This window comes from Equus quagga, chromosome 7, assembly GCF_021613505.1.
Source record: "Equus quagga isolate Etosha38 chromosome 7, UCLA_HA_Equagga_1.0, whole genome shotgun sequence".
In the NCBI taxonomy this organism is placed as follows: domain Eukaryota; kingdom Metazoa; phylum Chordata; class Mammalia; order Perissodactyla; family Equidae; genus Equus; species Equus quagga.
This window is the reverse complement of record NC_060273.1, coordinates 21520741-21533303: the sequence shown is the minus strand read 5'-3', so window position 1 is coordinate 21533303 and position 12563 is coordinate 21520741. Positions and strand designations below refer to the sequence as shown.

General features: G+C 42.5%; 1 protein-coding gene across 2 annotated transcripts in view; it reads left to right on the top strand.

Annotated features, from left to right (window-relative positions):
- XPO6 (exportin 6) overlaps positions 1–12563 on the top strand; it is a 96125-nt gene that overhangs the window by 70930 nt on the left and 12632 nt on the right. For both annotated transcript variants that reach the window (XM_046665774.1, XM_046665772.1), the window contains exons 13-17: positions 3214–3373; positions 5134–5226; positions 8447–8591; positions 10191–10337; positions 11235–11424. In XM_046665774.1, coding sequence (XP_046521730.1) covers positions 3214–3373; positions 5134–5226; positions 8447–8591; positions 10191–10337; positions 11235–11424 — 735 coding nt within the window. The remainder of the gene's footprint in view (positions 1–3213; positions 3374–5133; positions 5227–8446; positions 8592–10190; positions 10338–11234; positions 11425–12563) is intronic.

Here is a 12563-nt window from a genome sequence, read left to right as displayed (position 1 = left end):
GGTTCTCAGAAGGTGGGTGATGTGGTAAATGGAAGGGACCCAGGGAGGGGTGTATTTAAGCCAAGAGGAGATTTGCAGGAACGTTAACTGTCTTCACACCTCCCCAAGACTGTCGTGTGTCAGCAGGCTTAGGTTTGTTTTGTGTTCTACATTCAAGGGAGGGGACCAGGAATCATGAGGAGGAATTATAGAGAGGCAGATTTTTCCTGTGCTTTTGAGCAAGCTCTCCAGAGATGGAAGACTCGCTCAAGAGGCATTGGGTTCCTTGGCATTCATTTGAGGTGTCCAGGAAGAGGCTGAAGAGCAGGGAGAAGGGGCAATGCTGGGGAAAGGGTCATGCATCAGATGCCTTTGTGTAGATGTAGGGGCCAAAGAGGAAGAGGGAAGGCCTGGTCAGGATGACTTTGAAGCTGTCTAGTGGCTACCTATTAGCACCTGTACTCAAGTGGAAACTTGATTTAGGAGGTATTTTTCTTTGGTTTTTAAGAGAAACACAGAATGTTTCCCTTTATGCTTAAAATATTTAAGAACTTAGTTCTTAGGTATACCTAAGGGTACCTAGTTCTAGGTATTAAGTACAACAAATAAGTTGAAAACTAGTGATCAGGGTAGAGCTTGGTGGAAGATGAAGATGGGTTCTTACAGGGAGGGTGAGGGGCTATTGATGCTGATTCAAAACCTATCCATATTGCTCTTTGAAAGAAAAGCTGGCCTCATCTCTTTTGGGGCCTATGGTACAGCCCCATCCAATTTTTAGGGTGTATTTTTCATAAGAATTTCTTTCCCACAGAGCTTTAAGGCTTGTTTATGTGCAAAGGAACAATAGGTCTTAGAAGTTTACCCTGGGAGTCAATTACATAGTTACAACCCTGAAAATCCTTGACATTCAGATGATGTATAATAGTGGCCCTTTTGTTAACTAGGGGATGAGGAGAGAGGCATTGTTCCCTCTAACGTGACCAGGCATGACCAGAAATACTTTCTGGTTCTCTCTGTTCTGTGGGGTCATCTGGCTGGTGGTGTGGAGTGGTCATCCTCTGGCTCTGACTAGAGGAGCTGGCTTATGCCCTCCATTGGCCTCTGCAGGGCTGCCTGTAGGCTGAGAGTCCTGTTTTTTGCACTGAGGCACTGCTCTCTGTGTGGTTTGTAGGAGGGAGGAACCAGGTGATTGGGGGCAGGTCAAAGCTGGCCTTTGTCTCTAGGTCTCCCCTTATAAGGTCCTTCCTTGATTTGCTCCTTCCTTTTGTTCTCCTGCTTCTTGGGATGTGATCCACTATAACAATGCCCTGGCCAAAGTGACCCCTTTTCCAGGTTCCTGTCCTCCCTTGGGGCCTGTCACAGGCTCTGTTCCAGCCTTGTCACTTGGAAGTCGGTGTAGGATTTGAGGCATCAGATTTGCTACTTTATCCACCACTTTCTTAGATGTTTGGCCTTGCTGTGTTCCTCTCTATGGGTGTTGCTTATCCATATTCACCTTTAAATAATAAAGTGAACATTCCCAAGGGCAGTATGAGGAAATTAAGCACTTGAGACTCCCTCTTCTGCTCTGTTTGGTTTGCTCTCTGTTCTGTTGTTTTGTGGTCACTCATTCTATCCCATGTGCTGTGCGATCCTGGGCATAGCCCCTCACCATGAAGGAGTTCATAGTAGTGAGGAGACAGACTTGTAAATATTAGTTTATCTCCACATGTGCATGAGGTGCCCTGGAGGAATGCAGGAGGGGAGGGAAGCACGTTCCCTCTGTTGGGAGATGGGAGAGGGGAGACCTCCCAGAAGAGATGATGCTTATGTCAGTCTGGTGGTTATGTAAGAGCATGCAAGGCATGGATGGGCTGAGGATGAAATGGGCAGTCCGGGCAGAGACACCAGTTTAGCAGAGGTGCAGAGACACGAAGCGCCAGGGAGTCAATCAGTGGGTCCAGATGATAGTAGAGTGGAAGAGGAGGAGGAGATAAGGTCACAAGAGACCTAGAGTTGATGCTGGGAGTTTGGGCTCTCCTTTAGCTGGAGAGAGCCCCAGGAGGGTTTGGCACTTTGCTTAAGGGGAGCTGTGTGCTTAGATCTGGGTTCTAGGAAGATGCTCGTGGAGTGCTGTGGGAGGGTGCTGGTGATAACCAGCTTGCCGCTTTTGCCTCCAACAGAGAATAAAAACTTGAAGTGCCGGCAGGAGGGAGCAGGTGTGAAAAGTATGTAGGGAGTGGTGAGATTGTAGGTCCCCAATGGGCAGTGATCTCACTGTTTGAGTGAGGAGGGCTTTATCAGACTTAGAGCGCTCTCTTCTGGCTTGGCAATTCTTACCGTCTTTTGTGGACCTTTGTGGGGAGAAGGGTCCAGAGGGCAAGGAGGTGGCTGAGTTAAGGATGTTTTTGTGCTTCATCTTTGCTTCCTCCTCACTCAGCTTGAAGAATTTATGTTGAAAAGTAAAAGTTTCAGGCCTTAGAAATCACTAGCTCTTTGTTATTCATAATTATTACAAATATTGAAGAGTATTTTATAGTTTACAGAGTTTTCTTATGCATTCTGACTTTGCTCTTAAAATAGTGAATTAGATAGTAGCATTTTTTTCCATTTTAAAGATGGAAACTGAAGTTAGAAGGGTTCACTGGCACAGAACCAGCAAGTGGCAGGGAATCTGTGTGTTCTCAATCCAAGTGCTGTGCCTGGGTTCCAGACTGTGCTACCTACAAACCTCTGGGATGGAATGCGGAGTGCACCGTATTCTTTGAGCAGGCGTGAGTCCCGCCTGTCAGCCTATGGAGATTTCATTCTGCAGCAGGGCCATGTGCAGAAGGCAAGCAGGTTTGAGTCGCGTGGACTTAGCTTAGGAGACCAGCTCTGCCCCTCCTTCTCTAGGACTCATTGGGAAAGTTACCGGGCCCCTCTGGGTGTCTTAGATGTGAAATTGGTGGTATCAGTACTTCACAGCGTCAAGAAGAATCAGCTGAGGTGCTCAGTCCATGTTAGCACATCCCAGGCTCTCTGTCCCTCTTCGTCTGCTCTGTCTGTCATCCCTCTGGCCCTGGAGTGCATGTGGATATGGGTTTAGGTGAAGACTGCCCCATTTCCTGGCTCAGTACTGGGAAGCAGCTTGTGGGTTGCTGTGTTTCAGGAACTGGTTTTGCTAAATGTAGCTTTCCTGGATGAGCTGTTAAGTGTGGTGGTAACTAAAACATGTTCTTCCTGTAAAAAACTGTCTGAGGGGTTATGTTCCAGGACACAGACTGAACATCACAGCAGAGAACGACTGCCGACGACTGCACTGTTCCCTGAGGGACTTGAGCTCCCTGCTGCAGGCTGTGGGCCGGTTAGCCGAGTACTTTATTGGAGACGTGTTTGCTGCGCGCTTCAACGACGCCCTCACGGTCGTGGAGAGGTAGGCCGGCACTTACATTATGGAGCCATTCCAACTCAGAGCTCAGTTGTACTTTCTTGTGTGAGGGGCAGCATCTTGCCGGATAGCTTCTGCTCTGGTGCAGAATCAAGGTCAGTCAAGGCTCTGCCACGTACAAGGTGAATATGGAGCCATTATTTTACCTCTCTGAACTTCAGGTCTCTCATAGGTAAAATGGAGTGGACATAGATCTTAGAGGTTTATTGTGAGAATTAAATGAGATAAGGCACTTGCACAGTGCCTAGCATGTAGTAAATACTCAATAAATATAAGCTGTTCTTTCACTGAAGATCTTGTATATAAAGGCAGGATTAGCCTCACAACAAACCAGGTGAGGTCAGTCTTGATGTCTTTCCTCGTAGGATAGAGAGGCATTAAGAAAGCCCTGCTAAAAGGACAAATAGGTAGGCACTATCCAGGTAGCCAGATGCCAGAGGTGGCCTTTTTCCAGTCCTATTATAGTAGGACTGGTTTTTCCAGTCCTGTTAGGCTCCTAAGGAGTTAAAGCTGGCAGCTTCCAAGCCTGACCTGAGAGGTGGTTCCCAACCTCAGCCACCAAGCTCCTTTTATTACTCCCCTGTCTCGGGTCCCTCATAGGGTTCACATCTACATTTGTTGAGGATCATTTCCTACCAGCCAGTCCTCCCCTCTTCTGAACTCACACATTTAAAAAGTCATATGCTTAAAATGTGCGTGATAGGTTCAGGTCATTTTGTGGTAGCCAGCAAGTTGATCAAATCAGAACTGGGTGGATCTGGGTCCAGCCCGAAGTCAAGATGGCTGAGGCTTTCACTGGCTGAGTAGCTGTATCGTTGGTAACACACCGAGGGGAAATAAGCCCTAAGCTCAATTACTTGCATACCATATTTTTTTTAACTATTACCCTTAGCTTAAAAGCAGAGATAGCTAAGAATTTTAAGTAAGTCTTTATAAGCCAGAGTAATATTAACTGTAAAAGCAGCATACAGTAGTAGGAAATTTTTCAAAGTGGTTTTGTCCATTTTATTTCATTCTATACCTTGAGGGGCAGGTATTGTCATTTTGTCTGTGGATAAACTCTGGCCCAGAGCTGATGAGCAGCTTGCCTCAGGTCACACAGTTCACGAGGGGAACGTGTGGACTTTAACCAGTTTCCTGAGTCCAAGTGCTGTACTCTTTCCAAACCACAGGGCTTCAACTTCCAGAGTCCTTTTTCCTCTTCTTCTGGCACTAGACCTATTTCCACTGAGAGCAGCGATAGAACATCTCGTTCTGTCTGGAATCCATATTTTTTGAATTTATACTTCAGCAATGTATATATCAGTCATCACAACTTCATAGTGAAATGACCCATATACCCATCTCCTAGATTCTGCAGTGAACATTTTCATATATTTTCTTTATTATATATCTATCCATCTGAAACACTTTTTTCCAATTTTTTTCTGTAGTAAAGTATACAGAACATAAAATTTCCCATCTTAACCATTTTTTATTGTATATATTACATATTATATTCCCTGTGTTGAATACTTATATAGTTTTCAAAATTTTTGATACTGTAAGTAATGCTTTAGTTGGTGTCTTTGTATGTAAATCTTTATGCACATCTCAGATTATATCTGTGGGATAAATTGAAAGCCTGGTTTTGATTCTTTTTTGTATGAAAAGTCCGTCCTCGGGCTCTTTGTTAGTACCTTGTCCATTTTGTCTCTTTTAGTCTGTAAGCTGAATGTTTTTCCTTCCCTCTTCTTTGCCAACAGGTTGGTCAAAGTCACTCTGTATGGATCTCAGATAAAATTGTACAACATTGAAACTGCCGTGCCATCAGTATTGAAACCTGATCTCATTGATGTGTAAGTATAGCGTTAGATGTTTGTGCAGTCTCAGGAAAGACCTTGTCCTCCAGCCCCAAAGACTTATAGGTACAAAGGGACAGTAGTGGCTGCGTGAAGAGGGGAACAACTCCCACCTCCAGACCTAGAAAGAGAGAAGGATTGTTTGATTGTATGTCTGAGAGCAGGGAGGGTTGGAGTAAGTGGAATTCATCAGGCAAATGGGAGCCGGGAGTGGAGGGTATATGGAATAGGCACTTCAGGAGGACAGAACAGTACAAGCTGAGACACAGAAGGATTGCCAAGTCACACAGGGACGGAGGTGGTGAGCAGTTTGTGTGGTGGGAGATGAGGCTGGATGCCATGAATCTTATAGCCTAGTGACTGGAACTGTAGGGTGCAGAAGAATTACTTGGGAAACACATTCTCTTAGAGATCCTGATTATAGCACAATGGCATAAGACTCAGTATTTGCATATTAAATAAGAACCTCAGGTGATTTTGAAGCAGGACATCCAGGAACCACTCTTTGAGAAACTTTATAGACAGTGTGAAGCCATTTGGAAAGTGACATATGGAAGGCATAGAGAATGGGGACTGGAGATGGGGCCATATCCCAGAGATCATCACACTGCCCAGAAGGCTTGATAGACTATAGCAGGGATTGGCAAACTATGGCCTCTGCCAAATCCAGCCCACTGCCAGCTTTTGTAAATAAAAGTTTTATTGGAACACAGCCATGCTCATTCATTTACATATAGTCTCTGGCTGCTTTTGACTGCAGTAGCAGAGTTGAATAGTTGTGACAGAGAGCATATGGCGTGCAAAGCCTAAAATGTTTACACTCTGGTTTTTGCAGAAAAAGTCTGCTGACCCTGTTCTAGAGCACTCTTAAGCTGCAAATTAGATAAATGATATATCCATCTTATTTACTATGGTGGTTTAAGTTTTTTTTTTTTAATTTAGAGAAAGCTGTGAAGCTCCTCCCGAGAAAGATGCCAATTTGCTCATAAATCCATCTTGCACACAATTTCAGGGAGTTTTAGAGCCCCCCCCCCCCCTTCAGCCTTAAGGAGCTCTATAAATTTGATAGATCCACTGAAATTCTTAGACCCCAGCAGCAGATTCTGATGTCCTTCCTCCTTACTTTTGTTACTCAGAACTTAAAGGCTAGAATGATCCATGGGTTCTAAATATAAAATATGAAATAACTGCTTTGTCGCTATGAATTTCAAACTCCCAACATCTGTATTTTCTTACTTTAAGGTACTTAGTATCTTTTCTTACCTATAGAAAAGGGGAAGGATAGAATGAACACCCTTATACTCTCAAGCTAGAGTCATCAATTATATTTTGCTGTGTTTTTCTTTCTTGTGTTTTCTTTCTTTCTGTGTACACACGCACTTTTTTTTTTGGTAAACTATTTGAAAATAAATTGTGGACAACATGTCACTTCACCTATAAATCCTTTAACATGTATCTCCTAGAGACAAGGTCATTCTCTTATATAACCATAATACCATTATCAACACTCACAAACTTTCATGGATACAGTAATATCATCTGATATTTTAAGAGTACTTGTGTGTGTGTGTGTGTGTATGTATTCGTTCCATATTCAGATTTCTTCAGTGGTCCCAGGAATGTCCTTTAATATCTTTTTTTTTTTTTGGATCCAAGGTCTAACTAATGATGAGCCAGACATTACATTTGTTTCCTGTAATTTAGACCAGTTCCCGAAATTATGTGTTGGGGGAGAGGGAGAATGAGAATAGTGTGAGGGAGGAAGGGAAAGAGAGACTGGCTTTTTGGGGATCCAGACCTTAAAGTTTTTTTCAAAGAAAATTTAAAAATCTGGATTTGTCTAGCTGTTTTTCTACTGTATCAGATTGAGGTTAAACATTTTTTAGCAAGAATAACTACATGGGTGGTTGTACGTCCTTCCTCTTGCATCGTATCTAGAGGCACTTAAGGTCGATTTGCTCTATAATTGTTGATGCTAAGTGTGATTTTAAAGTGGTGTCTGTGTGTATCCTAGCTCTCTCCGCTGAAAGATTCTAGAAGCAGTGACACAAAATAGGTTCTCCACTGAAAGGGACCAGAGCTCCTTGGAGAAATGTTCCAAATCAGGGCAGGGTGATCCTGGAGAATCTTGCTGAGTCAGTAAGGAAGGAAGTGCTCAAATGCACTTCCAGTAAGGCGGTAAATGTTGGGGATATATGAAAAGGACACAGGATCTTGCTTGAATGGGTTTTTCCTGGTCAGACTTGACAGTTTGATCATCAAGAAAAAATAAGGATGATAATGGATTATAACATATTAAATATAAAGAATCGGTACATCCATATAATTTAAAAAAAAAAAAAGATGAAAGAGGGAAAGCTCTTTTTTACAGAAGAATGCCAGCTAATGAACAGAAAAGTAAAGACAGAATTAAAAAAATCACCAGTTTGTATCCACTGATGTAATAGTGATTTCGGCAGGAATCCTCAATGGGTGCCCAAACCATTCGTGTTTATTGAGGAGCAGTATATTTACATAGTCTCAGTATCACCCCACAGGGTACTTCATTCTTACAGAAAAGGGAGAAATTACGTTTAAGTTTATTAGAAGATCTGGTGTTTTTAAGGTCTGAGACACTGCCTCACTTTAAGATTTATTATGTCTTGTCTTTGATGAAGTGTGAGCTCTTATGGTATATATTTTGTTGCATGTATGATGCAGTCCCAAATTGGCAGAAACCAAATACAGTCTTTACCATTTCAGGAGGCATCCTCTAGCCACATATAATGCATGGTGTGATGGAAGCTTAAATTTGAGAATCTTACATCAAAACTTATTTATAAAGCTGTAATACCTAGTAGCTCTCCACACCTTGATCTGCAGCTGTGGATATAAAATTTTTACTAGTCTGCAGTCAACACAGTATCACTTAAGTTCTTTGATTCTGTTTTTATTATTTACCATTCTCTCAGGTGAACTCGTGTGTCAGAGAAAGATTGGATAAGGTCCAATAAACATTTACTAACAGCCTTCTGTGTTCCAGGCAGTGGTGGCAATATTTAGGTGATGAGTTTTAATTTTTAGGTCCTACATGAGCAAGTACCTGATTTCCATTCTGTCATACATATCCTAGAACAGTAAATGCAGTAGCTGGAATTCTTACCTCCCGTGGAAACAAGTTTATGTGAATATATTTTGACCGTAACCTTTCAAATTGCATCTCCTCTCCTTTTCACAGGCATGCTCAGGCGCTGGCTGCTCTGCAGGCTTACTCTCACTGGTTAGCACAGTACTGCAGCGAAGCTCATCGGCAGAGCACACAGCAGTTTGTTACGCTCATCTCCACTACCATGGATGCAGTCACACCTCTTATCAGCACCAAGGTCTTGGAACAGTGGCGGCTACACCTTTTATCCACTTCTCTGTCTGTCTGTCCATATACCCATTCATTATAAAATCAAAACATTACAAAGCATTAGACGCATAATTCTTACCACTGGGATAGAACTGTCATTTCCTGTTCCTTTTTAGTTGTAGTCTGCATAAATTCAAATATAACTTTATTTTTTTAGTTCTCCAAGTCCCACATGAATACGTGCTCATTGCGAAAGAGTAAAATCTTGTTCAAATTTACAGACTAAAAAGTTATGATACTCTTTAATGCCTTCCTCCCAAACCTTTTCCTTTCCAAGGTAAGCACTGTCAGCAGTTTGTTGTATACCCGTCAGACTTCTTTTTCTCTTTTAGATACGTAAGTAAAAGTTTGTAGATAGCTGGAGATGTATCTTCTTTTACTTAATGATATGCCTTGGAGACCTTTACATGTGTAGAGCAACTTCAGTTTTTCAAAACGCCGAATGCTGTTCTGTAGTGGGGATGTGTTATCATTTCCCTATTGTTGGAAATTAGATCCTTGTATGTACATCCTTGTTGGATGGATTCTGGGAAGTGGAATTATTGGGTTGAAGGTTATATCCATGTAGAATTCGATAGCTTCTAAGTTGTCCTCCAAGAAGACCACCAATTCATATTACTAGAGCATTTAAGTACTTGTTTTTCTTTATCTTTTTTTGTGGTTTTAATCATACGTAACATTCAGTACCACTATTAACAGGAACAATGCATTATTTTCCATAAATTTTTGTTGTGTTAATAATTATAATTTGTAAATGAGTTGTGATATCCCATGAGGGGGTTGTTTCATTATTTACCTAGCCTTTGCTGGACTTCTAAGTTGCCTCCCTTTGAAAAAAAATCATTATAGATAATTCTGAAATGCATGTACTCATGAATGTAGCTTTGTCCTTTTAGGTACTTTTCATGGAGTAAGTGGGATTCTAGTGTTAAAGGTAGGGGTATTTTCTAGTTCTAGGAAATTATAGTAATGTTTCTTCCCTAAATAATTCTGTGTGCCCCTAACTCTGTGGTGTGCTGTTTTCACTACAGTCTTTCTGGCATTAAGTCCTGTCTATAAAGAGTTTTCTCTTTTGCTAATTTGAAAAGGACAGAATGGTACTTGAAGCAGGTTTTTGACTGGCATGTTGAGGTGAAGGAAGAGGGAGAGGCTGGCGTAACTGATGGAGTGCATAAAGGCGGGGGTGGAGAGAGATCTTGGCTTGATTGGAGCAAGAGGAGTGAGTGTGAATGATATGCCAGGGAGTTTTCCATGTGATTTAAGAGCTGGTAGGGAGTTGCTATAGATTGTTGAGCTGAGAAGTAACTGAGTTCAAAGATGCCTGTAACTAGGAACAGAAGGAACTGGAGGTGGTGATCCTGGCTCAGGGGTAGGAGCTGTGGACAGGCAAAGAAGAGGATGCTTTGTTGCTGGGCGTCAGCTTAGGAAAACTTCTTTGAGATAGAGCTTAGGTGGTGTAATTTGGCATCCAAGAGCTGTATTTACCTTGTGGCCGCCTCATCAAACTTTTTCTAATACCAGTCTTGCAGGGAATGTAGTGAGCTGACATGTCCTCTTCCCTCTCCAGGTCCAAGACAAGTTGCTGCTATCTGCGTGCCACTTACTGGTCTCACTGGCCACAACTGTGCGGCCTGTCTTTCTGGTCAGCATCCCTGCAGTGCAGAAAGTGTTCAACAGAATCACCGATGCCTCTGCCCAGCGACTTGTCAATAAGGTGAGGCCCCAGGGCTACCCTGGGGTTCCCAGAGCTGTGTGCTCAGACTCGGGGAAGCTGAGGAAGAAGAATCTGGCCTTTGGGTTTGCACTCATAGCTTATAGGCCATGCCAGCAGATGGATTCCTTACTCAGTGGCACTGACACAGCCTCAGTGCTCTCTTGTTGTGCCCTTCCCAATAGAGTCAATGTGCTGATTCAGATATAAAATTTCCTCCCAACAGGCAAAGAGGTGGTGCTGCTTTGAGAGCTGGTAATTTGGTTGGTGTTGTGAGAGTCCTCTTTGCATTCTTTTTGGTTTAAAACAGTCTATTTTTGTTATTGTATATTTGTTTTCTTAGGGTTGAGATACTCCAGGTCAAGTATATTCTCTTAAAATCTTCCAGGAGGCTCGAGCTAGAAGCTTGAAAACAAACAGAACAGGGATGGTGTCAGAGGGGAGTCAGCAGTTACTTAAGAGCACCTGGGATGTGAATGTGTTGCTTTTGACGTGGCGCCAGGGGCACATTGATTGTATAAGATTCTCTTCCCAGCCCTGTTCTGAGTAGTTCCTCAGGGTGTCAGAAGCCATCAGCCGAGGGACCAGTTAGATTCAGTGTCTGTGATTTCTCCCCCCGTAATGCTTCAAGTACCAGATTCGAGGGGAAGTGACAGCACCAGGAATGATATTGAGACCCTGGGGTGCACTAGACTCAGACTTGGTGTTATTGCCTCCATTTCTCTTTGCTCCCTGGGTTGCCTTAGAGTTGGACCAAAGTCCCAGGCCCAGGTTATAAGAAAGCAGCCTAGAGGCCTGAGCTCAGCGTGTGTGGTGGGTGCCAAAGGCTGTGTCAGGCAGAGCCACTCTGCTGTCTGTTGCTCTTAAACCTCTGATGGATGCCTTTGGGGTTTCTTCCAGGCTCAGGTGTTGGTGTGCCGAGCCCTCTCTAACATCCTGCTGCTTCCATGGCCAAACCTCCCAGAGAATGAACAGCAGTGGCCTGTGCGCTCCATAAACCATGCCAGCCTCATCTCTGCGCTCTCTCGAGACTATCGCAACCTGAAACCCAATGCTGTCGGCCCACAGAGAAAGATGCCACTGGATAACAGTAAGTGGCCCCTAGGCAGGGACAGCCCAGGGAACTAGGTAGGGCAGACATTGTTCTTCCTTCGTGGCAGATGAGATTGGCATCTGAGGCTCATGGGGTGAATTCATCTGTCCATAGTCACATAGTTGCTAAGTGGAAGAGTCAGACTTGGGTGGTAGAATCCTGCTTATCTGTGGAATTCATTAGCTAGGTCCACATCAGCTGGACCTATTTCCTGAATGCAGGATGCCCCTTCTCTTATTTAAAATGTCAAAAATGAGAAAAACGTCCATTGAAGGCACTATTGATGGTGCCTTCCATGGATAAAAAATACTGCAGTGATTATTGATCCATTTTGGATACTTGAATATGCAATCAAAGCACTTCACCTCTACACACTGGGAAAAATGCATTTAAAAAGTATCTTTTGGAACTGTTTTTAACCTTTCTCCAAATATAAATTCAGAGGCTTTGAAAGCTTGTTATATTCACAAATGGCCCTTGAAGTTTGATTGTTTATGTTAAAGAGGTAGAAAAAACTGAATCAAGAGAACTCAGTAGTTTAAGTAGAAGGCATTAGATTTCTCTGAAAAATCTTCCTGAAATAACAAATCTATAGAAATATTTTAAAAATGTAATCTATTTTCACAGTAAGAAAATAATGGAACATTATTGGATGATGTCATTTATAGAATGTCAACAGAAATGCTTTGTGAAATGTTAGAAAAAGTAATAAATCCTCCACATTCTAAAAACATTACTTTTATAATCAGGAACATTAACATATGCTCGTTGTATAAAAATATTAGAATAGTATAAAGAAGGACAAAGAAACTCTTAAATCTCACGAGTTTTAGTATTTTAGAAAGTGACCATTTTAACTAGTTTTTATCATCTTTTCCTATTTTTAAATATATTTTATAGTTACATAGTTGCACAAGAATGGCTGACTGTGTGCTAGGTTGTTGACTTGGCAATGTTTATCCATCATCGAATCTCTGGCTATGCCAGTGTTAACCTTCAAAGTCTGGTATAAGTCTGGTCCTGGTTCTAAGTGTCTTACATTCAGTAATTCGTTTAATTCTCGCGTCAACCTTAGGAGTTATGTGCGGCTAATCACCCTGACTGTGTACATGGGGACGCGTAGGTATGGGAGGGTT